Source organism: Ochlerotatus camptorhynchus, unplaced genomic scaffold, assembly GCF_037179485.1.
Source record: "Ochlerotatus camptorhynchus isolate MF236.1 unplaced genomic scaffold, CSIRO-AGI_Acam_v1.1 ptg000357l, whole genome shotgun sequence".
Lineage (NCBI taxonomy): Eukaryota > Metazoa > Arthropoda > Insecta > Diptera > Culicidae > Ochlerotatus > Ochlerotatus camptorhynchus.
In genome coordinates, this window is record NW_027040845.1 from 3,559,735 (window position 1) to 3,585,280 (window position 25,546).

General features: G+C 40.5%; 3 protein-coding genes across 7 annotated transcripts in view; 1 reads left to right on the forward strand and 2 right to left on the reverse strand.

Moving 5' to 3' along the window:
• Positions 1 to 2: 2 nt before the first annotated feature.
• LOC135709271 (partner of xrn-2 protein 1-like) lies at positions 3 to 580 on the reverse strand. The gene has a single exon (XM_065231577.1). The coding sequence runs from the start codon at positions 451 to 453 to the stop codon at positions 145 to 147; it is 309 nt and encodes a 102-aa protein (XP_065087649.1). The 5' UTR covers positions 454 to 580; the 3' UTR covers positions 3 to 144.
• A 7,606-nt stretch (positions 581 to 8,186) lies between these two features.
• Prp3 (pre-mRNA processing factor 3) lies at positions 8,187 to 10,841 on the reverse strand. Its single transcript, XM_065231599.1, has 2 exons — positions 9,397 to 10,841; positions 8,187 to 9,140 (listed from the first exon to the last, which is right to left on the reverse strand). The coding sequence occupies exons 1-2, from the start codon at positions 10,625 to 10,627 to the stop codon at positions 8,389 to 8,391; spliced, it is 1,983 nt and encodes a 660-aa protein (XP_065087671.1). The 5' UTR covers positions 10,628 to 10,841; the 3' UTR covers positions 8,187 to 8,388.
• A 4,045-nt stretch (positions 10,842 to 14,886) lies between these two features.
• Positions 14,887 to 25,546, forward strand: part of eRF1 (eukaryotic release factor 1) — a 29,547-nt gene continuing 18,887 nt past the window's right edge. Inside the window, exons 1-2 of one of the 5 annotated variants that reach the window (XM_065231551.1) lie at positions 14,887 to 15,047; positions 20,357 to 20,586. In XM_065231551.1, the coding sequence (XP_065087623.1) occupies positions 20,501 to 20,586 (86 nt within the window). In that variant the 5' untranslated portion in view covers positions 14,887 to 15,047; positions 20,357 to 20,500. Of the gene's footprint in view, positions 15,048 to 20,065; positions 20,587 to 25,546 lie in introns of those variants that run through there. The other 4 variants (XM_065231550.1, XM_065231553.1, XM_065231554.1 and 1 more) reach the window with 4 other exon arrangements.

The window sequence follows — 25,546 nt, forward strand, 5'->3', positions numbered from 1 at the left end:
CTTATACATGAAATACGCCACTAAATTATCCTAAAATCATTACAATAAAATGATTGAAAAATAAATGTGCAGTATTTAAAGAAAATGTTTAGACTTATCCTAATCTTCGTAAAACCCTAAAATACCTATCTTCAAACGGTCCCACTACTTCTTGGCATATCTCGCAGCAGCAGCATCGGACGCCGCCACGAACGTCCGCTTCAGTTTGTTTTCCCTCGACTGCCGGTACTCGGACGCGACGTCCTTCGACAGTTCCGCAATCAGGGTCATCGTTTCCGCCGGGTAGCGACAGCCGAGAAACTCGACGTTGGTGAACACCTGCGCCAGGCAAACCAGTTCATCCTCCTCGAAGCGATCCTTGTGCCGTTCCATGAACATACGACGCAGTTCCCAGTGTTCGTCGCATTCGTAGAAGGTCTTGTACTTGTCCACGTCGAAATTGGTACCGGCCATCGTCGTAAGAATAGCCGCGTCTTTGCACACTTGCTAGCGAAGTAGAACTGGGATTTGCGTTTACGATCTCCGGAATACGATGGAACCTGATGTACGCGGAACTGCGAAGGATTTCACCTGAACAAGACAGTTTGTGGGAAAATCATCATCATGTCAAAGAGATGACATTCGATGATGACGTTAGGAATTCAGGGGAAACATGTCAAAATGGTCTAACTCAAAACGTAAACAATGACTTGGATCGTCGGTTTTTTTTACGAATGACAATACACCCACTCAAACTAACTAAATCATCTGACAGAGCAATGTTTGTTCTATGAGCTGGTGTAGTCAGATTCTGTGAAATCAAGAGAAATCGACGTTCAAAGTCATTGTTTACGTTTCGAGTTATACCCTTCTGACATGTTTCCCCTGAATGATGATCATTGAACCATATAACTTGCATACAAGTTCAAGGTAATGCGGTACTCCAAATTACAGATTCTTTTGAACAACCGAAACGACATATCTATAATGATTCAAATGCAACAGTTCTAGATAGAGCTGGAATTAGGGCACTGCTAGTTTTCTGAGACAAACAGATTATGTGAGCATGCTGTTTCTGTAACACTGCCACCGAATATAGTACAACGGTGTAAGTTCTCTCTATCGGTAGGTGCGCTAGCGTAACAGTTTTTGAATTAAAATCGAATTTTATTACATCGAACCAGATCCACATCCGTTGCGTAATATTACATTGTACGATGCACGCATAATTTTCAATTATTGCCATTTACGACGTATCGGACACGCAAAAAGAACTTTTTTTTTATGGCGTATCCGATATATCGTAAATCGGAATAGGGGTGGACGGGGCAAAATCGCCACCTGGGACAAGATGAGCACCCTTAAAGTTTACATCAAAAATCGATCTCACGTCTAAAGGCAGAACTTAAAAAAAGACTGAATTCTCAAATGACAGAATCCGGAAGGTCGAATCCCAAAAGGCTGAAAAGTTATAGTTGGTAGTCGTTTGTAATCATATGACTCATGGAGGCGTAAGGTAGGAACTTGTGTGGATCAAAGCTAAGTATTACGCTCCTTGCAGATTGTCGACTCACCATTTTGAAGCTGAATGAAGAGGGGATAGACAAGACGTGACGACCCCGGATTCCGAGGACAACAGTGAAAAGTAACCAAGGGGTCGTCCATTAATTATGTAACACATTTAGGGGGGGGGGGGTTTGAGCCATACAAAAAAAATTAAGGTTCATACAAAAAAATGTGACATAGGGGGGAGGGGGGGGGGGGTTTGAAAATGAGCCAAATTTGCGTGACATAATTAATGGACCATCCCCAAGCTTGAGATCGCGCTTGAATGGCTGCACATCGTAGTTGATACTCCATGAACCATGAACCAAATGAATGCAGCTTAAGTTGAGCTGAAAATTCTGACTGAATGTAACTGTTTTGGAAGCTCAGTACTTTATTCTGTCAATAATGGCGCCGGACACCCCTTGTGGTCATTGAGAACGGTTAGTATTGTTAATTGGACTGTTGTTACTATATAGATCGAGTTAACCTCTACATTTCCACGGTTATCACGGGAGGGATTTTTGTTAGTAGGAAGTGTAAAATGCCTCCTCCAAGATAGAAAACAAACCCGGTGTTGGACTTTCTGTCTTCTTTGTCACAAGCCAAGACTGCATCAACGTAAGGTTTAAATAGTTTAAATAATCCTGGTGTGCCGGATCAAATTTGCTGTTGATCGAAGATATCGTAACGTCCGCATGGCCTGGGTCCAGTTAGCTTCTGTTGGTCGGCTCACCTTGCCTCCCAGTATCTTGGTGTTGACGTTAGTGTCGTCTTCTCGTAATGTCCCTTCGTGCCATTTGACGTCTTGCAATTCTTTATCAGGTTCAGCCGGTCGCGTTTTCTGATCACCACTGGTCCATGCTACTCTTACAGAGGACTTCAGCTACTCTTGCAAGATGACTTCAGCAGATGCTTACTGCATTAGGAAGCTTCAAGGACTGTTCGGGTGATCCTTCCTTTTATTTAATTAGTTCGCAACATTGTGTTTCATATAAATTTCACTAATACGGTAGGGTAGAGAATTACTTCAGGTTCTGCAGAAATGCCGCGAATACAACGTGCCCACACATCATTTGTTCATCGATTTCAAATCCGCATACGACACAATCGATCGAGATCAGCTATGGCAGATTATGCACGAGTACGGATTTCCGGATAAACTGACGCGATTGGTCAAGGCGACGATGGATCGAGTGACGTGCGTTGTTCGAGTATCGGGGACACTCTCGAGTCCCTTTGAATCTCGAAGGGGGTTACGGCAGGGTGATGGACTTTCGTGTCTGCTGTTCAACATCGCGTTAGAAGGTGTGATCAGAAGAGCTGGGATAGACACGAGTGGCACGATATTCAGGAAGTCCATCCAGCTCCTTGGTTTCGCCGATGACATTGACATTATGGCACGGAACTTTGAGATGATGGCGGAAACGTACATCAGACTGAAGGCTGAAGCTAGACGGATTGGACTTGCCATCAACGCATCAAAGACAAAATATATGAAAGCAAGAGGTTCTAGGGAAGACAATGTTAGCCTCCCACCCCGAGTTCAGATTGACGGTGACGAAATCGAGGTGGTCGATGAGTTCGTGTATTTGGGCTCACTGGTGACCGCCGAAAATGATACCAGCAGAGAAATTCAAAGACGCATTATGGCAGGGAATCGTGCCTACTTTGGACTCCGGAGGACGCTCCGGTCGAATAAAATTCGCCGCCGCACGAAGTTGACTGTCTACAAGACGCTGATTAGACCGGTGGTCCGTTACGGCCACGAGACCTGGACTATGCTCGTGGAGGACCAACGCGCCCTTGGTGTTTTCGAACGGAAGGTGTTGCGTACCATCTACGGTGGAGTGCAGATGGATGACGGAACGTGGAGGAGGCGAATGAACCACGAATTGCACCAGCTGCTGGGAGAACCATCCATCGTCCACATTGCAAAAATTGGGCGACTACGGTGGGCTGGGCACGTCGTAAGAATGCCGCACGACTACCCAGTGAAAATGGTTCTAGAAAGCGACCCAACAGGAACAAGAAGAAGAGGCGCGCAGCGGGCAAGGTGGATCGACCAAGTAGAAGGTGACCTGCGGACCCTTCGCAGACTACGAGGCTGGCGAACTGTGGCCATGGATCGAGTAGAGTGGAGACGACTTCTTCGGACAGCAGAGGACAACAAGGCCTTAGCCTGATTGGTAAGGTAAGTAAGAGAATTACTTCGGTCTAAGCGCCCATTTTGGGCCTATCAAGCAGAAAACATCAAATAAATCAATGATTTCGACGTTAAAAGGTAAATTATGCGTCCTGATGAATGTAGGCGTCTTAGTGGAATACCTGTATAATGAGAGAGAGAAGGATTAGTATTTTCCATTTAATTCCACTACTTGATTTGCTTATCCTTGACAGATACGCGTATTTCGTCTACAATGTGCAGACTTCTTCAGTGTCTTGTACTAATACTCGACTGAAGAAAAACATCGCATTTACCGAATATATATTAACACAGGTACATTTTCACTTAGAAACTAGGTAAACTTAAATTTAATTTTCTATAGGAACAGGTACTCCGCTGCTTACTCGTTGATGTGTCCTAGGTAGTAACTTGAAAAGCCATGTGTGTCCGTTTCCTTGATCCCTGTTGAGTAAAGTTGAATTACGTTGTTTGTTGATCTCGAGGCTTTCTGCAACATCCAATTTCCATGGTGTAGATACGGTTCGTAAAATCGTTATGTCCTCCGTCGATAGTTGGTGGTCCTGCGTTTGATACAATACTTTAGTTCAAATGCTACCGAACGAAGTCAATAAGAACGCGTGATATGAATGCTTGCACCAAATATTCTCAAAAACAAATGAAGCGCTCCGACCGAATCAATTTGTATATTCATCCGATAGGCCGAAGTGAATTTATTGGCGTTTCAATGCGTTAGGCCGAGTTTAGAATCCATAGGCCGAGTTTGGCGTCAAGAAGCAGTGTTAGACTTTTAACAATATCTCAAAAATTTGTTTCTCTTTATCAAATCTTAAGGTACGTAAGGAAAGGTAAATAATTTTGAAAGCCATCAGTAATAATAATATTCCGTTTGGTGCTAAGCTGAGCTAGATTAAAAAAGACTAAGTGCGAGTTGTGCTTAATAGGCCGGAAATGGGGTAGTTAACCCTACTATAAAACAAATTGAGGAACTCGGTTAGCTTAGCGGCTGCCGCTTTTGCTTACTGAGCAGCAGATCGTGGGTTTATTTTCATGATCCTAAAAAAAACATGCTTTTGGCCGTATCCTGACTTAATACCCTACCCAATTCTCCAACTCCGTAGTACTTGTGAGTTGGTGGCCTCTCGTTGAGTAAGTACTACATCAAAATTTCCTCCCCTATACCTAGTAACGGAAAAGATGGGCGTGGCCGAGAATAGCGACAGTAATGCCAGTAATGCTTTGGGTATTCTTGTTTAGATTGGAAATAAGTTTTACTCCCCAGCATTATTCCTGAAAGTAGTCTGACTAAGAATTTAAAAAAAGACGTGAGTGTCACTAGTATCCAATCTACGAAGTATTCCGAATATTTTTTTAATATGTCCCTGGAATCTGGAACCTTCCCAAAAACTTGGAAAAGCTCATTCCTAGTGCCTATCTTTAAATCTGGCCGAAAATCTGACGTACGTAATTATCGTGGTATAGCCATTATCTGTTGCATTCCTAAACTTTTCGAGGCTGTTGGTTTTCGGACCAACGGTACTGCAAGGGTTATTTCCAAAATAATAATCACCGCAATGAAACACAGAATGTGGGTGTTGTTAAACGGTTGATTATAATTTTCCTGGTGGGGAACAAGGTTGTACATGAATTCTGTTAGTTGTATATAATTCAGTAGTGTGTGTGAATTCATATTTTAACATTTTTCTATGTTGGTTAATGCATAAGTGGGTGTAAATGTATGTCTGTACAATAAGTTGACCGAAAAGTTGACTTACGTTTAGTCCCTGTCTAGTCGGATCGTATATTTTCGCTGGAGTCACTGTTTACAATTAGCATATAATCAATTTTTAGCATAAGTTTAACTGAATTTTCCTTACCGTGATTGTGCAGTTTAGCAGATAAGTTTAGGTTTGGCTCGAAATAGGTGGTAACGACGCAATGCAATGCTAGATGTTACATATTTCATTAATTTCAATAACAATAATTCAATGCAATATAATTACCTAGCATTACGTCAGCAAACACTAATCGTAAGCTCCTTTAGGTTAACACACTAATTTAAGTTAAATTTTAGTAGTAACTTAGAATAATATTTCTCTGCACACTCTGTTTTGATGATATTGTGTTTTATGTTTTGTTGTTTTTCCTTATCCTACTCACCCTTTGACAGCCGTTGACGTTACCTGTCATGCCGCTTTCCGACCGTCTGTTGTATGTGTATGCGTGGTGCAAGGTTTATGCAACATCAGGTGCGCTGGCAGCGAGGGGCTTGTCAACGAAAAATTATTTCTCCAAATCAAAAATAGAATTACTGACATGCAACACGGTTTTTTTTTTTCAAGGGTCGCTCGACCTCGACAAATTCAGTGCTAACATTTGAAAACGGCACAAAAGCCATTTGTAAACAAATGGTTTGTGGGCCCTTTACTCACTACTTGAAGTACACCCACGCGACACAACAGCAACATCGGGTAGGGGAAATTTTCCCCTTCCTGACGATGCTGTTGGTTTGCGTGGGCGTTCTTCGGGTAGCGAGTAAAGGGCCCACAAACCATTTGTTTACAAATGGCTTTTGCGCCGTTTTCAAATGTTAGCACTGAATTTACTTGAATTTATAGACTATTCATTGAATGCAATGGATAATGGAAACCACGTAGAAGCTCTCTATAAGACTTTAGCAAGGCATTTGACCGCATAGACATACCAATGCTACTTTTTAAATTGCAAAAAACTGGAATTGAGTCAGGGCTCCTAAAATGGCTTGAATCATATTTAGCTAACCGCCAACAAATAATTAAATTCAACGGAAAGAAATCGAGTCCAATTCAAGTCACTTCAGGCGTCCCCCAAGGCTATCATTTGGGACCTCTTCTTTTTATTCTATACGTAAACGACATTTCTTTCATTCTCAAAAAACTTAAATTGCTTATTTATGCCGACGACATGAAGCTCATTTTGGAAATAAGAAATTAAGAAGACATCAATATATTCCGGAATGACATACACATATGCTACATATGGTGCAAAAAAAGTCTACTAGAATTGAATGTAAAAAAATGTAACTTAATATCATTTAGCAGGAAAAGAACAACTTCAAATATTTCAATTGCACTAGGAAATCAAGATGTAGAAAAATGTGAAAGAGTTAGGGATTTAGGAATTATCTTAGACTCTAAACTAACTTTCATAGACCATTACAACACAATTATTCACAGGGCAAATAACATGCTAGGCTTTATCAAGCGCTTTTGCTGTAACTTTCAGGACCCATACACAATTAAAACACTATATATTGCCTATGTGAGGTCAAAACTGGAATATTGCAGCATTGTATAGTCTCCTTTTTCAATCACGCACGAAAAAAGATTAGAATCCGTACAAAAACAATTTCTATTATACGCTCTTCGTAAATTAGGTTGGACATCATTTCCTCTTTCATCATATGAAGCACGCTGCATGCTTATAAACATACAAACATTAAAAGAGCGTCGTGAATGTGCAATGGTTTCATTTGTAAACGATATCGTTTCGCAGCGCATTGACTACACAGAACTTTTACCAAAATTAAATTTCCATGCACCTACTCCATGCAACTCCGAAATCGATTTATTTGCCATAAAACATCACCGCACAAATTATGCAAAATATGGGCCATTAAACCGCATGATGGCCTCTTACAATCAATACTGCGAAACCATTGACTTTACAATGTCTCGGCATAAACTAAAAGAATATTTTTACTCCATAAGGCATTATAACTCATAAAAAAATAAGAAAGCTGACACCGCTTAATTTTTATTAAAGACAAAATTATACTTTTAACCTTTTGTCCAAAGTTGACGAAACAAATAAATAAATTTAAGAAAACAAAACTGTATTCGAATATGTACTAGTCTACGTTGGTTGACGAAATAAATAAATAAATAAATGAACAACGCTGACGCTAACGCTAACGTGTTGATCGAGCATTTATATCAAATCCATATCAAGACCAGTTGTTGTCATCGTCAGTGACGTCGCAGCCGGGATCGAAATCTAGTGTCAGCAAGTTGAGCGGGAACTGGATTATAATTGTTTTGTGATATAAGGAGCTCGGTGGCCTTGTGGCGACCAATTTTGCATACTGGTTTACTACTCAGCTCAACAAACATAGAAAGATAACCCGAATAATGATGCTAACTCAAAATTGATAAACATCCAGATGGAACTGACTTGCGGTCTTTCCTTAAGGAACTAACATTCCGTATCACGAAGATCTCGTGGCATTAACACCGTTACCATCGAAATATCCCATTCATGAGCACAGTTTTACTTCCCCACACTATACAAAACACTTGAAATTTCAAATTGAACCCGGACCCTCAGGCTACAACAGATAACGTTATTTCACGACGAAGAGTTATGAAATTGTTCTGCCTGGTTACAATAGAACGGACTTTCGGCATAAATGGACAAATGTTCGGTCTATAGCCTAGAATGACCCAAATTTATTTCAACTAAATTTAGTATTTTCACGTCTCGCGCCTCGTTAGCAGTTAGTACCCTATTTTCTTCTTCTCATCAACAAAAAAACGTCGAATCGATTTTGAATTTCGAAGAACGATTAAAACTAACAATCATCAACAAACTCACCTTAATAGGTTAATAATCCTTAATAGTTATGCGATTCCGGTTCCCGTTTACGTGTCCTCCGATGCCTCCAGAACGGCTCCCGAATAGGCCAGATCCCAGTAGTGCTCCACGTGATGTTTCTGGAAGAACTCCCGGGCACTCTTCTCCATCGGGAACGATTTGTATTTAAATTCCCCAAAGTGACGTCTCTGGGCCGTACCTTCCCACACTAGGACGCACGAGTTGGGTACCTCATTGCCATCGGCATTCTTGACCGAATCCTCCTCCCACTTGATGCGATGCAGCAAGAGCCGTTTGTATTTCTTCTGCTGCTTGGGTCCACCTTCGGCCACAACCACGCAACAGTCCCGGAACAGAATGCAAACCCCCGTCATGAACAGCTGCTTGGCGTTCGTTTCCACTTTGAACTTTTTGCTCTGTTGATCGTGAAGGTCTCTGATCCGGTATACACTTACATGCACGCCCAGCGAAGTGTCCTCCTTCATTTTGCGTACCTTCTTATCCCGTCGCTGATCGTCTGTGAGCTTCCGGGCGGCATTGGCTTCTTCGTGTGCTTTCTGTCGCTTTGCCATCTGTTCACGGACGTGAGCTTCGATCTTGGTGGGGTCCTGCACCGCTTCGGTACCGAGAACCCGCATCAGATTGGAGATACGTAGTTTCGGTTCCGGCGGTGGTTCCAAACCAAGGCGGATCTTCTCCTGCTCTTCCTTCCATGCCTCTCGGCGGTTTTGCCGTCGAAGCTTTTTACGCTCCTTTTTAGTAAGAAATACCGGCAGATAGACGGGGCGGGATGATTCGTCTGAGAAAAAAAAAACAGAAATAGAAACCCTCGTTAGAAGTGAATTCAAAGGGAAAAAGGGCATTGCTCTCGAAAGTCTTTAGACGAACAGCAAAAAAAAATGCAAAGGGATGCAAATTACTTTGCCCCATTCCTTCGCAGGACGAGCAACGTTCCCATGATTTGATACGCGCAGCATTAGAGAGACATCATGAAAACTAGTTTCATTTCTTAAGAACAGGGGTGAAACAAAGGAAATGCAAAAACCAGTACTCACTTGGTGGACGCATCTGCGTTGGGTGTTCGATTAGATTCGTGATTGCAGACTCGCGGATCGAGATGCGGCCGCTTTTGTCCAGCGTGTTCAGGTCGTCCGTTAGGATGACCGAGTCCCACCATTCCATCTGAGGGACCTCATTCGAATGGGTGTCCGCTTTTGGGGCAATCAGAGCCAGCTTGGTAGCGGAGCTGATGCCTGTTTTGCGCGCTATTTGTGAAATTTCATTTTGCAGCTTCTCCAACTGAGATTTCATCCGTAAGCGCTCTGCCATCTGTTGAAATTTACCCGGTTCATGGAACCGTAGGGCACGCTTATTACGAACGGCAGGTTTAATGGTAATTCGGTCATCGAAAAAGTGGGCCTCAGCGGATTCCTCCTGCTGTTGCTTCTCCGCTTGATGTATCTTGGTTGTTTCACGTTTCTTGGCACGAATATTGGCTTTTAGAGTGGGTGTTAATTTCGGTACTTCCACTGCTTGACCGCTTGCATCAACAGTTCGTCCTTCGGTATCCAAAATCAAAGGCTTTGGTTTATCCTGGACAACCGGTGGAAGAACTGCAGCTAATGTACCAGACAATTTTGCTCTAATTTGTTCCTGAAGTTGAGCTATCTTTCGAGACCGTTCCAAATCTACAACCGGAGCAATATTAGCTTGGGCAGCGGTAATCTTTGCGCTAACGGCCGCTGCCGCTGCTACAGCTGATTGTGGTGGTGCTTTGGCAGCTTTTATCGATTCTAATTTCTTCTTTCGCTCCTCAATTTCCTTCTGAGCATTTTCCATCATCATCTTGATCTGATTAGAAGAGAAGTTCTGGGCTGCTTTATCGTCCTTGGACCCTTTATCCTCCTTATCCGTGGTTGCACTTCCATTTCCCTCCTTCTTGGCTTTTTCCTCCGTCGATTTCTTTCCCTCCTCTTCATACTTGGTCTTGACCTTCTTCGTATCCCTTTCCCGGCCATCCTCCTCGTGGGTTCTTTTCTTGGACCGGTGCGAGGACGTTTTTAGTCCATCCAGCAAATCCTCCACCTTGTCCGACAACCGGCTTGCCCTCTTGCTTTCCACAAACGACGAAAGCTTTTCTATCAATTTCCGACGATCGAAGCCACTGTGCAAATTGCTCTCTATCGTCGATAGCACCGAGGAGTCGGAACTTCCCAGCACCTTATAAACAAGTTTGTCCAGAGAGGGACGGATGTCCTCCAGCTCTCGGCGCGACAAATAGGACATTGTTTTGTAGGTTAGATTTTACTATATGGATACTGCAACATTAACTTTCTACCGTTGAATTATTTCGTTTAAACTTGGAACTACGACATCACTAATTATGTAAAATACTCTAATCACTACACATCGATTGTTGGATTAGTTAGAACTGTAAACGTTTTGAAGTTATTCGATATTCTTCTCCCACCGGGACGAAAAATAATATGCAGCGTTTCACTTTGGGAGACGTCGTTTGTGTATCTTTTCTCGTTTGACAGCATCTCCGAGTCCGGGATGAACGATGGTGCAAAATGAGCTCCAGTGAAAGGAACAGACCTATGAGGCGAATGAAATCTAATTTGAGTGAGCAGTGATCGAAAATAAATATGGTCTAGAACAAATTTTCAATTCGACGAAAATAAATTGCGGATGTCAGAGAAAAGTGTTTTATTATTATAATTATTATTATTATTATTATTATTATTATTATTGTTAATTCAGTGCCAACATTTCAAAGGGGCGTAATTGCATTTGTAAACAATGGCTTTAGCCGTCGATTTCTCGTGAATAAAAGCTCACTCATGAAAAATAATGACACCAGCAGGTAGAGAAATGTTTCCTCTACCAGTTAGCATTGTCATTTTGGAGAGGTAAGATTTCATTCGCGAGAAATTGACGGCTAAAGTCATTGTTTACAAAAGCAATTACGCCCCTTTGAAATGTTGGCACTGAATTATTATTATTACTAGGGGCTGTTCATAAGCTACGTAGACAGTTTAGGGGAGTGTCAACCCCTACACGGCCCATACAAATTTTAAATAATTTGTATGGACAATTGTCTATGCAGGGGGAGGGGGGGGGGTCAATAATAAAAAAAAAATGTCTTACGTAGTTAATTAACAGCTCCTTATTATAGACTCTTTTGATGCATCATCAAAGTAGAGTGCACTAGGCTATTTTGAGAGAAAATGTCATCCAATCCATTTGTTTACATCATAATGACGATTTACAAAACTTTAAATAATGTATATTTTATTACACATCTTGCAAATTTCGATCGGGAGTGGTATTATTTTTCGATTATCTACTGAAGATCTGTAACAGATCTGAACTGATTTCCCGATCACTACTTTTAAAAGTTTAAACTTTTCAAAATGAACTGTACTACCAACCGGTGGCAACTAACGATTTGAAATTGGCTCACTATACTTGACTAGCCTATTGGTCCCAAGTACATCTATAAGCGTACCCCATTCTAGTCGAAATTCTAGTTTTACACTATGTTTGTTTTTATTCGCTATGAAAGTTTGACAGATAAAAGGAGGGGTTCGTAGATTTTCCTATGTTTCGAGGGGTGCATCGATTAGCTTGGGACCGAATAGAGTACCAGAGTTGAGCCAAAAAGTTGAGCACGTTTCTTCGGAACCTTCTGGTCTTAGAGTTATCTCTATGGTACTACCATAGAGGTAACTCTAAGACTAGAAGGTCCCGAAATAACGTGCTCAACTTTTTGGCTCAGCTCTGGTACTCTCTTCGGTCCCAAGCTAATCGATTCACCCCTCGAAACATAGGAAAAACCAATAACCCCTCATTTTATCTGTCAAACTTTCATAGCGAATCAAAACAAACATTGCGTAGTACTAGAATTTCGACTAGAATAGGGTACGATAATCGTTTGCTTGGGACCAATAGGCTACTAAAGAGGTGAGCCAATTTAAAATCGTTAGTTTCGTATTGATTGTTGGTACTACCATAGAGGTAACTCCATAGAGGTAACTCTAAGACTAGAAGGTCCCGAAATAACGTGCTCAACTTTTTGGTTCAGCTCTGGTACTCTCTTAAGTCCCAAGCTAATCGATTCACCCCTCGAAACATAGGAAAATCCACTAACCCCTCATTTTATCTGTCAAACTTTCATAGCGAATCAAAACTAACATTGTGTAGTAGTAGAATTTCGACTAGAATGGGGTACGTTAATCGTTTGCTTGGGACCAATAGGCTAGTCAAGTTGTGAGCCAATTTAAAATCGTTAGTTTCGTATTGATTGTTGGTAACTCTAAGACCACTGGGTCCCGAAGAAAATCATTATTATTTTTGGCTCACTCAGTACCAGAACAACGGTCCCAAGCAGTCCCAACCCGCATAAACAATAACCATAAGATGCGCCTAACCGCCAATTCGGGATATCATCCCAATTTTATGTGATATGGTCGCACCATCTAAGATATCGTCAGTATATGGTACACGTTTATTAGGGAAGCTATTTCACTCACCCCTGCATGTTCTGCATGAATCCACACACCCCTGATGTTATCTGTCAAGCTTTCATAGCGAATCAAAACAAACATAGTGTAGTAATAGAATTTCAACTAGAATAGGGTACGTTAATCGTTTGCTTGGGACCAATAGGCTACTAAAGTGGTGAGCCAATTTAAAATCGTTAGTTTCGTATTGATTGTTGGTACTACTGTCAAACGAAAAGCATGACAGAGTTGAAATTAAAATCGAATTATTTTCAGTTCAAACTAGAGATACCCTCTCTAGTTCAAACCAACTTTTTGAAATTACATGTGGTATTTTTAACGGTAATAATAAACGTTGTCAGTTTAAAAACCAGCATTTTCACGAGCGTTTTCAATATAATAATAATAACATCGTTTTTCATTTCAAAATCAAATAAAATTTGATTTCCAAGGAAGCAAAAATCAGTGCCAACATTTCAAAGGGGCGTAATTGCATTTGTAAACAATGGCTTTAGTCGTCGATTTCTCGCGAATAAAATCTCACTCATGAAAAATAATGACACCAGCAGGTAGAGGAATGTTTCCTCTACCAGCTAGCATTGTAATTTTGGAGAGGTAAGATTTTATTCGTGAGAAATTGACGGCTAAAGTCATTGTTTACAAAAGCTATTACGCCCCTTTGAAATGTTGGCACTGAAATATTAGATTTAAACTATAAAGTGTGCAGATTAAGAAAGGTCAGATTACCAGGGGTCCACGGTAATATCATAGAGGTAACTCTAAAACGCTGTCCAGACTGGAGAGTTATAACATAGAGGTAACTCTAAGACCACTGGGTCCCGAAGAAAATCATTATTATTTTTGGCTCACTCAGTACCAGAACAACAATCCCAAGCAGTCCCAAGCTATTTCACTCACCCCTGCATGTTCTGCATGAATCCACACACCCCTGATGTTATCTGTCAAACTTTCATAGCGAATCAAAACAAACATAGTGTAGTAATAGAATTTCAACTAGAATAGGGTACGTTAATCGTTTGCTTGGGACCAATAGGCTACTAAAGTGGTGACCCAATTTAAAATCGTTAGTTTCGTATTGATTGTAGGTTTTAACATGTTATAACGGTTGTCAACTAATTGCAACACAGAAACCACCATCAAGATAGCGCTATAACATGTTATAACTCTGTAGTCTGAACGTACTATAAGACTAGAAGGTCCCGAAATAACGTGCTCAACCTTTTGGCTCAGCTCTGGTACTACCTTCGGTCCCAAGCTAATCGATTCACCCCTCGAAACATAGGAAAATCCACTAACCCCTCATTTTATCTGTCAAACTTTCATAGCGAATCAAAACAAACATACTGTATGTAGTACTGGAATTTATACTAGAATGGGGTACGTTAGTCGATTTGCTTGGGACCAATAGGCTATTCAAGTAGTGAGCCAATTTGAAATCGTTAGTTTCGTATTGATTGTTGTTAATATCGTGGACCCCCGGAAATCTGACCGTTTTTAATCTGAACACTTAAGTTTGAACCCCGCTAATCTGCACACCGTGCAAAATAAAAAAAATTCAAACGTCATTTAGCACATGGAATGGAGTAAAGTGAAATGGAACGATCGGAAACGGAACACAGAACCAAAACAAAGCAACAAATAAGGTTACCAGAAACTCACTTTGGTTACCAGAAACTCAAATTAAAATGAACCCCGTTAAAATGCACGAAGTGTCGTTCAGATTAACAGGGGTCCACGGTAATTTCAAATTTGTATGTTTTGTGGAAGCTGACATTTATGCCTTTAAAGTTTCACGCTAGAGTATCACCTTAACATAGATCGAAAATCTTTACGTCAGCGAACATAGCATAAATCCTCGCATAAATCGAAGAATATAAATAATAATTATTATACGACGTTTTCAGAAAGCAGCCTCGAAATCAACAACCTGAAGTTGACTGCCATTCCCCATCGACGATGATTAGATCACATTCGAGCCGTCGGTGCCCGACTGCGGCCCTGCCTAGGTAGCCTTCATTCCTTTTCACATTTTGGCACATGCCGATCCAGTTCTTAACCGTGTGTATCCGCGCCCGTGAAGCCTGATGTATTGGCTAAAATCGTTCAAAAATCGTAGAAAATTGTGCTAAATTCTTCACCATTCACACCAGGTCGTGTGTCGAGTGTTCGATCGTGAAAAAGTAGGTTTCCAGTGTGTGAAAAATCAGATCCAAAAAAGTGAAAGATCGAGTGCACGGAGAGTGGCTGGCTGGCTGGCTAGTTGGCTTTCGCGCAGTCTTGTTCTTCTTAGTATTTTTTAATGACTGTTCAATGATTGTGCTGCTGACTGAGTGGTGGCAGGCTGGGAAGTCTCGCGGAATGATGCCTCCGTCGTGTTCCGTGTCTCGTCGCTCACCCCGTTGAAATTGTTGTTCATGAGCTGGCCTGGATACCGAATGGCTGGCAGCAGGCAGGCAAGAAAAGAGTATTCGTCATCAACAGCAGGGTAGTTAGCTAGCGCTGGTGTGGTGGTCGAAAAGCCTTGCTTGCGGTCTGCAGACATCATCGGTGGACTCGGTTCGGAAAAACGAGTTACGTGTGCAGTTTGTGAATGAGTGAGTGAGAGAGGGAATAGTACCACCAATAGCAGTAGTCATTTTCGTCATCGTGGTGAATTTAAATTTTGCGTGTATTTTGGGTTGCTCCGATTGTTTTCTCTCGTGAGAGAGGATTATCAGGATAATCCGATTGTCATTGTATGGTTTTGATGGAAAAAAAGAAAAACAATGGACAATAAATGGTACCTGGCAAGCACGGCTGTAAATCCCGTTTTTTTTTAAATTAGATAATTGGAAGTCAACTCTGCCGCTTTTTGAAAGATGTAATGCGTTTACACGTATAAGTTTAGATGCAATTAAAGATAATAACACTATGCATTAAATTAACCACTTAGCCAGAGCTATTTTTAACACAGATGGCGCACAGTGGTAAAAAATAATAAAAATCCCCATATCGAAATTTGGAAAAGTGGAAATAATTCGCTTTCAACCATATTCAGTAATTTGTATCCTATACATTTTTTACCCGCTTTACTATCAAGCCCCACAGAGCCTAAATATCTCGAGCTCATTCTGTAAACTTTCCAAATACATATTTTGACGACACGGTGTGTTATTCCCCTCTCACTCACATCGCAATCAGGCCATTTTGCGAGACGTGTGACTCTCTTCGTCACCTCACTAGTGCTTACAGTGTCACACGCCTCGCAGAATAGGCATGAATATAGTACCTGGCACTGAAACAATAACCGGTACCCTTATTTATGTTCGGCAGTACGAAAGGACTGAAACGAAATTTGCAGGCGTGCGCTTGATTGCAACCTGACAGGACGTCGCAGCAAAGGCAGACCCAGCGGATCATGGTGGTTCAGAAAATCGAGCAAATCGAAAGCAGTTTGGTCAGTTCTACGGGTTTATCCGTAGGTCTACGGATTTTTAAGTTTACTACTGATCTACGGAATTTCATGATTTTTTTTAAATGCCGAAGAAATTCGGCAGATTCTTAAAATTTTGGCTCACTCCCCGCTCATCACTTTATTTTTATTTATTATTTTAATGACGGGTTTTGGGAAATGGTCATTAAATTTAGCAATAATTAATGCAATGGAAACAAATTTACCTATCTACGGATCGTACTCCATAAAAAGTTAACACTGGTAGAAAGGTTAAAGATAGTGTCGGGTGTCTTTCAGTTGGCTCTTTGCACCCCTGATGGTGCCTTAAGTATACAGTTGAGCTTTTTTATGCATTGGGGCTGTTCATTAACTACGTAGACAGTTTAGAGTGGGGGGTTAGTAATTATTCGCTGCAAGAATCTCAAAAAACTGTCTACGTAGTTAATGGACATCCCCATTCAGATTCGCATTATGAGCCCCGACTTTTTGCATTCTATATAAAAATATTGCTTGCTGAGCCCCGTCATTTCTGATTGGGGCGGAGATAAGCAAGCAATCTTTAAATATATGTAGAATTATTAAAAGAGTGTGCTATGATATGAATCTAAGTACATGTTTTTTTTTACGGTGGCGTTTACTCTGAAAGGACTGCGCTGCCCCGGTAATATCTCGGAAAACATTTAATGGGTATTTTCCGTTCATAGTAACATCTGATGAAAAAAAAGTGCAAAGGCGTGACAATCACTTCACACTCTTGCCTCGGGTAGCTCCGGGAAAGATCAGCTCAAAATCAGGTGTCATGGCAATCAAAAGAGCTAAAATTTTGTTGGTTGACTGACATGTAACTGATGATGAAATCGATTTTGCTCCTATGCTAAGGTAAGTTCACGTAGACTTAAGAATTGTAGGTCAAGAAATTTCACCATAGAGGTAAAACTGTGTAAAACGGGTTTGCTAACGTTTTACACAGTTTTACCTCTATGGTGAAATTTCTTATACATACAATTCTTAAGTCTACCTGAGCTTACCTTAGTACAGTAGCAAAATCGATTTCATCATCAGTTACATGTCAGCCAACCAACAAAATTAACGTAAGCCATAATTCAAAAAATATTCCACTACGTAGCAGGTAGCTACAACAGAGGTTACAGGTATTTTAGTGTCGAAGAAATTAGTCACTTTTAAAAATGTCATTAATGAGTTCTCGCGTCACTTTTCAATAGGTCCTATCTAAATTGATCGATTCTCTTTGGATTATCACGACCGTGCAAACACACCAAGTGCTATTTTCGCCACATCGTTTGATAAAAAAGGTATTACGTAGCATCCAAAAAGGTCAAACAAAACAGATGTTGTAAGATTCCGTTAATTTACGCGTCTGCACGAAATTCCACGCGGCCTTTGGTTGTTGAAACGAGCAATTTTATTTGTCATAAGGGTTGAGTAAACTTGACTGCTTAGGCGAAAAAGAAAGATGAAGAAAATCAATCAATGATAGATAGGACCCTGAGTGATGCGAAGACGGACCCTCTATTTCGAGCTGTCGATTCGAATCAATTGTTTACTCTCCCGGTATGGAGAAACGAATACCAGTATTGCAGTCCGTCAATATGAAAAATATTTAAATCAAAAAATAACAAAACCAAGATTCTATAGAGTATAGAAAAGTTTTCAAGATTTCGGCATTTAGGAAAAATATAAATAAGGCATCATGGGCAAAATCCCGGACTCAAGAGTGTAAAAGTGATTATAATATAAACAATATAAGTGCGGAAACGCTTATAAAAGTGCGCTTTTACGATAAATCATTAAGGTGTCTACGGCGAAGTTATTCCTTGGTACATAAGGCATAAATGCGCAGAAGACACCAATAGGATATATCACTTTTATGAGTGATTCCGCATTTTTGAGGAGTCCAGTTTCAAATGCAAAATACAATATTATTATAATATTATTATAATTATCATCAATCGTCAATTGCATCCGATTGTGTTTTGCACGGTTATTCTTTTTTTCAAATTTCCTTATCTACGGTGATCCTAGAAACTTTGGATGGTGGGTATGATATGTTTTTTTGAGTGATTTCTGATCTCTTGCATTCAATTTTAGTGTCATTTGAAGACAGAAAAATTGGATGTAATTAATACAGATATAATACTACAGTCAACTCCACAACTCGATTTCCAGTGACAATTGTTGTTCTATAACTCGATAGTCCCTTCAATATCGAGTTGTAGAGAGTGCACTGTATATTAAAAAAAAATCGATCATTGTAGATAGGAACATAGGGCCTCCTTTAGCACAGTCGGTAAATGTGCAGCTACAAAGCAAGGCCATGCTGGAGGTGGCTGGGTTCGATTCCCGGTCCGGTCAAGAAACATTTCGGGATGGAAAATTTCTCCTACTTCCCTGGGCATAGAGTATGATTATACCTGCAACAAAATTATACACCGCTTAATGCCTGTGGAATTGACCCATGTGAACCGTGATTACCGATATTGTCGCTACCTGAAGCACCAAGCAACTGGTTGCTCACTTTAATTGCAAAAATGGATGACTCTGATGTTGCTGTTGCTGGTTATGATTTCGGTGCTGGTATCACCAAACTTTATCAACTCTTGCAGGGAATTGGACGAAGTACTGACTGCAGGAGAGATCAGAGCAAGTCCTATAGGTTTGATTTCTAATCCGGAATCGTATCGTCTATTCGAATGGATTTATTAATTTCATCCTGAACAAAGTGCGAAACCTTAGCAACTATTGGTGAATCGTCAGCAAAAAACAGCAATGCCATTTTATATTATATTTTTTGTCATACTCGTCAAAGTGTTATTATTACTTTTGCAAAAATAACATAATTGGCAACACTGCCAAAATAGACACCTTTTTTCAGGTTCTTTGCAAAATTCCAAGCTGAAAACAGTCATTAGCATTTTCTGAAGCATTTGGCACGGATATATCGACGTTTGAAAAAAAGCATGTTTTTGAACATTTTCAAAAAGAGGGATGGGCGTCTGATCAGAGAGGCGGTCCAACCAGCACAATCAAATGATTTTTCAATATTTTGAACCAAAATAAGTATATTCTGTTCATTTAGGATCAAATACGAAGCGGTCGCTTTCAATTTTGCAGGTTGTACGACATTCCGCGGAAGGTCATATCGCGGAATGACCCATTTCACGGAAATCCTTTTGGTGGAATAGCCCGTTAAAATCTGAATTTAATAATTTTAGCAGAATTTTTCTTCATGAGCAGTTCTTTCGAGTGTTTTTTTTTATAATAGTCTTTGGCACCAATCAGTTAAACCAATTTTAAAAAGATTCCAAAATTTGGTAAAATGATGAATTGGAATTCCGCGAAATGGGGCATTATGCAGCTAAATGTGTTTCCACGAAATGTCGTACAATCGTCATTCCACATGTGTTGACTTGTTCGCAAATTATGTGTTTACTCTGCGATTTGTCTGCTACCACTGCAAGTGACGGTATGTTTATGTAGTACACATGCTTGATTTTTTTTTCATGAATATTGGTGAAAACCGTCTATAGTCCAAAGGCGAGAGCGATTGCGAATATCATCGAGAGATAATAACATTATTGTTGGCGAAACAAGGAGAGCGAGGTATCATTCCGTGAGTGAACGGACGCAGTACAGCGAGACTCTCGCGGCCCCATCTACATTGCACGACGTCGGGGTGCGATAGTTGATATAGACAGCCACACAGTGTGTTCAGTTCCGTCGTCGCGCGAGAGGTGTAATAAATAAGAAAACGAAAAATACGGCCAGAGTGGAGAGTGGTGTCGTGCCGTGGTGGTGTGTTGTGTGTGGCTCTCTATCTCTGCTGCTGCTGCTTCTGAACGCCATTTTTGCCACGAATTCCGAGTTTTTCGTTTTTTTTTTAACCAATTAGTAATCGGAAATCCGTGCATTTGATCAGTGAAAGGCCAGAAGAATTAGTCCTTAGCGGATAGAGGGTATTTGAGTGTAATCAGTTTAATCGTGTTCCCTATTGTTTCGTTCTTGTTTTCCGTGGAATCGTTTGGTCTTCGTGTCCAGCAGAAGAAGTACGCCAACGAGTAGAAAGAGGTCAGCAGTCGTGAAGAAGGGTTTTTCTCCGTGAAAAGTCCGTCGCCCGAAGGATCAAGGAGGAAGTAGTCACAGCAAGCAAGCAGAACCAACAACAGCAACAAAAGCAGCAAGATGTCGTTCGAGGAAACTTCCGCCGATCGCAATGTGGAGATTTGGAAAATAAAGAAACTCATCAAGAGTTTGGAAATGGCTCGAGGGTAAGTACCTACCAAAGTAGTGATTAAGTGTTCGTTCAATATGGAAATAGAGCATCCGCAAGGTATTGACAAAATTTTCAGCAAACAATCCTTTGTAGGATAATTACAACCTCAAGGCCCCTTCACGAAACTAGTGCAATGGTTTGACGAGAATTATTTTTTCAATATGGATGGAAATGGCGTTGTGAGAGAGCATAGTGCGGAGAAGAGCTTATGCAAGGTTTTATTTTTCCTTTGAGACTTAACCTGCCTGATCTTTCTGCACCCATGCGAGCAAACAATGCTGTTGATAATGAATGCACCTTTCTTTTCTCATGCTTTCATCGAAGATTGCAGTTTGTGCAACCATTTCACCACCCCTCACCTTTTCTACATGTTAAGCAAGCATATGCCTCTTTGCTCCCTCCTGCAGAAAGCCAGACAAAGTTCTTGGCTGTCTGTCACGTTCTCCTTGCCTGCCTTGTTTTTTTTTGCGCGGTTCCCTTTTTGATCAGTGAGAAAGAACTTGCTCACTCTCCTGGTTTTTGGTGGTGAGAGCGAGAGATAGAGAGTCTCTCTCGATGGATCCCTTTCCTCCCACATGTGTCAATAGTGTGTACGGGTAAAGTTATTCGAAATCCTCGTGGTGCAGTGACGATGATGACGATTTCTTGTATACCTACGTACCTCTTCTCGCCTCAGATACAGATGGTTACTGTGCCTCCCCCTTAATCGCCCATGCGCTACTGTTGTGAGTGGTAGGGGTCTCTGGGGCTGATTATCTGTAAAAGAAACAATCTGGTCTTACTACCTACTTGTTTCGTTTTCGTTTTTGTGGTGTCATTATCGTCACTGCACCACGAGGATTTCGAATAACAGGATATTTAGTACTTTATGCCATTGCTACCGTTTAGCGCACGTTGAAACCGAACATGTCTACCATAATTCTCGATGAACATTTCAAATGGTCCTATCTGCCTTGATCGATTCTCTTAATCGACTTTCTCTTTTCATAACCACTGCTATGCAAACAGATTTCGCGTTAATTCTACCACATAGTTTGATAAAGGAAGTTCTTATCTAGCGTCCAAAACGTCAAATACAACAGGGAAAGGTTTTGCAGCTGAGTTATTGACGAAAGAGAAAGTCGATGAAGAGAATCGATCAAAGCAGATAGGACCATTTGAAATGTTCATCGAGAATTATCCAGCTGGCGTTGAAGAAAAGCATGTGCCAAAGAATACTTTCAACTTATTCGCAAAAAAAAAAGAATCCTGCGATCGTCCAGGGATATAACAGTACTAGAAGTACGTTTAAATCCATATGTATTTTCCTCAAAAGCGCATATCGCCCCACATAGCTCTAATAAGAGAAGCGCGCGCGAGACGGTTTTGATGTCAGACGCTTTCTCCGTACCACCCACCTGCCACTAGCACTCAGACTGAATTTTCCACCCACTGCAGCTCCATCTTTCCTCCGTTTCGAAAAAAAAAACCAATCGAATTTTCTTTGTGTCGTCCTACATTCGTGTGGTTGTTTTCGTCGTCGTCGACTACGACGTCGACGTCGCCTCTGGTGAATCCATTTGCGCTGTATAGCAGCACCCAGCAGCGGTCTTCATCTCGAGATTCTTTGTTTACACTACCAACCATAGTCAAAAAGAATGCTAATGAAAACCATGGTCGTCAGAGTCAAAGTGCACCAGCCAAGTGGTGGGAACTGTTGTAGCAGGAGGTGTAGTAGGAGAATTGCGCAGGACATGTTTCTTGGGATTGCTAATGTAGTATAGATAGGCTAGAGGGAGTTTGCTACTCTACATGTGACGCACTCGAAGGATTTCTCCTTCTTTGTTGCTAAAAATAAACTAATTTAGGAGTGAAAATAGCTTCCAGTGATAGAGGAGATACTTGAAACTTGATGTATATGTTCTTGAAGATATGGCTTTTTCATAGATGTAAAACTCAGTTTAAAAACAGCTGCTTGCTTCTCTTCCTCAATCAATTATCGTTTAACTTCATTAAATTTGTTTTTGCAATTTTCAGTGTTCAGCAGATTTATTAGTATATTGTTCGGGTCAAGTCACCTTCTGATGGAATTCTTCAAAAAACATCACATTGGCATTCGAAAGAAGGAACTACCTATGCGACGGAAACTTCCGATCGGGTCAGGCAGAGGAAAGAGTGTTACTCGTTTTGAGCCAGGATTGCTTAAGAGCATCTCCACCGCCGTTTTCATTATCGTACTTAGAATGACGTCCCGAATCGGTATCTATTTTATCTAGTTTGTTTATTTGGAAAGGTCAATCGCGTTAGCTTTACGGCGCTTGTTTGTAACAAAATTAACTTACTTCTATGTGTATTCGGAGTTGGGCCAAATACTCGAGACTTATCGAGACGTGGGGACAAGGGGTTGTCCATAAACTACGTAGACAGTTTAGGGGGGGGGGGGTTGACAATTATCCACGGCCCATACAAATTTAAAAAAATGTATGGATAACTGTCTACGCAGGGGGAGGGGGGGGGGGTGAAGAATCCCAAAAAACTGTCTACGTAGTTTATGAACAGGCCCCAAGACAAACAAAAACTAATGAAGAGAGACAAAGGAATTATTTTCTTATACTAGACATGTACAGAAACACATAAATCGACTGCATATAGCAGAGTTCGCGAGGCCCAACACGTCTCTGATTGGAGTATATACTTAGATTACCATGGAATTATTATACATATTTCCAAACAACTTTCCTCAAAATTTCTCTTTGATTGATTGATTGATCAACATAGAAGAGATTTTCAGCCGTAGGTGATCATTAGGCATAGTTTCAGGATGTACAGTCAAATTTGCGATTCCCTTATAATGCTCCTCTAAATTACTTTCGAATTGCTTTAGAGTTCCCATCATAATCCCCAGAATAGTCTCTTCAGGACTACGCTAACACTCACCTTAACCTCCCCTTACAATTTTCATGAGATACTTTTCAAAATAACCTGAAATTTCTAGTTAAATTCCATTAGAATTCTTCCCAGACTTTCTTTAGTATTAGCCCTAGATTTCCTCTACAACTATCATCAAACTTCATTTGTAATTCTCGCGTCACTTTTCAAAAGATCCTAAGCAACAAATGTAAATCGAGCTAAGCGATACAAACTATTGCTCTTCTATCATTGTATGTGATACAAAAACACCCATCCAAATTTACTTTCATTTATTTAAGATAATCATAGGTCAAAAATTGTCCAATGTACAGTTTGAAATGATGGGTACATGATTGGTACTTCGGTCATTTGGACTGCCTAACATGATTGGTGCTCATTTTCTGAAGGCGGGGCCAATCTAAAGCTAGGTACCCTACTCTGAAATCTGTGAAAGGGATATATGACATTGGTGAATATGGTTGATATATGACATTGGTCTATTTGAAAAGTGACGCGAAAATTTTCATTATAATTCTCTAGCCGATGCTTCAATTTTCTCCAATTCTTTAAAATACCCTATATTCAAATAAAAAAATATATATAGATGGATTCAAAGAATTTCTAAGTTCATTAGGAAACCTCGTAGAACTTTAGAAAACTTCGTAAAAGAAATTTTCTAAAAGTGCAGCCAACGTTGTAGAGATTCAGCGAAGTTTGTAGAGCTTCAGTGAATTTCGTCGGAATGCAGAGATTTTTCATATGTTCAGCAAATTTTGTAGAAGTTGAGTGAACTTTGTAAAAAATAAACAAACTATAGATTCCTCTAAAAATTTAAAAATTCGGTTGGTTCGCTTTTTTTCCTTAATCCAATGCTACCGACGCCAGGAAGGCATCTCCCATACCTGGACACTACCCATCGACCTATCAATTCATGGACCGGGAACCAACGGCTTTACTTCCCTTCCGAAGGAAGGCGTGATCAGAGATTTTATGCCTCAGAAAATCCTGACGGCGCCGACTTTGGAGTCAGAGGCAATCACACTTACCACTACACCACCGGCGCCGCTGGGTAACTTCGTTGAAGTTCAAGGATTTTTAAACTTCATGGAACATCGTAAAACTTCAAGGACCTGTTAGATGTCAAAAAATTGATTGATTTATCTTTATTAGGGAGGCTGGTTCGCCTCCAAATTTGATGTAAAAAAAAACCAAAATATACCTTTATCAAATTTTGATATTTTGTTTATCGAGTATTGCTTAATGTTTGCTAAAAATATCAGGTTGCGATTTTTTGCGCTTTAGGAGATATTAAAGTTCAAAAATTTGCCGTTTTTATTATTTTTTTTTACAATATCTTTAAAATTTGAAGCTTGAACCAGTATGTTTTTTGACCAACGGTGGAGGCGAACCAGCCCCAGGCTGAAAGCCTCCCTAATAAAGATAAATAATAATAATAATTTTTGACCAACAATTGAAATAGGCGGAACAACCAAACGTAAACAATGGCTTTAAACGCAAATTCCTCGAGAATCAAAGCACATTCAAGCAATCTAACACCGTCATCTTATAGAGCAAACTTCCTTTATCGAATGGCATTGTTAGTTTGCGTGGGAGTGTTTTGATTCTTGAGAATTTTGTGTTTAAAGTCATTATTTACGTTTGGTTGTTCCGCCTATTTCAATTGTTGGTCTAGGTTTCTTTACAAAAGTTTTTTCAGATTCAATGCATTTGCATAAGACACAAATATTACAGTAGGCTGTGGAATGAGAGAGAGAAGGATTAGTAATTTCCATTTAATTCCACTACCTTATTTGCTTATCCTTGACAGATACGCGTATTTCGGCTACAATGTGCAGACTTCTTCAGTGTCTTGTACTAATACTCGACTGTCTGTGCAGTCGAGTATTTGTACAAGACACTGAAGAAGTCCGTACATTGTAGACGAAATATCGAACTGCAGCTCAATATGGAAAAAGACTAGAAGGCAATGAACAAAAAGTTGAGATTTCCCATACTAATTTACATGTAAACTTCAAATGGCTTGTGCGAAGTCTGTTTCTAACCAA

Excerpts from the sequence above, each read along its gene's own strand:
- LOC135709271 (XM_065231577.1), bottom strand. The coding sequence starts at position 453 with ATGGCCGGTACCAATTTCGACGTGGACAAGTACAAGACCTTCTACGAA.
- Prp3 (XM_065231599.1), bottom strand. The coding sequence starts at position 10,627 with ATGTCCTATTTGTCGCGCCGAGAGCTGGAGGACATCCGTCCCTCTCTG. Across the intron at positions 9,141-9,396 it reads AACGCAGATGCGTCCACCAA|ACGAATCATCCCGCCCCGTC; the intron begins GTGAGTACTGGT and ends TTTTTTTCTCAG.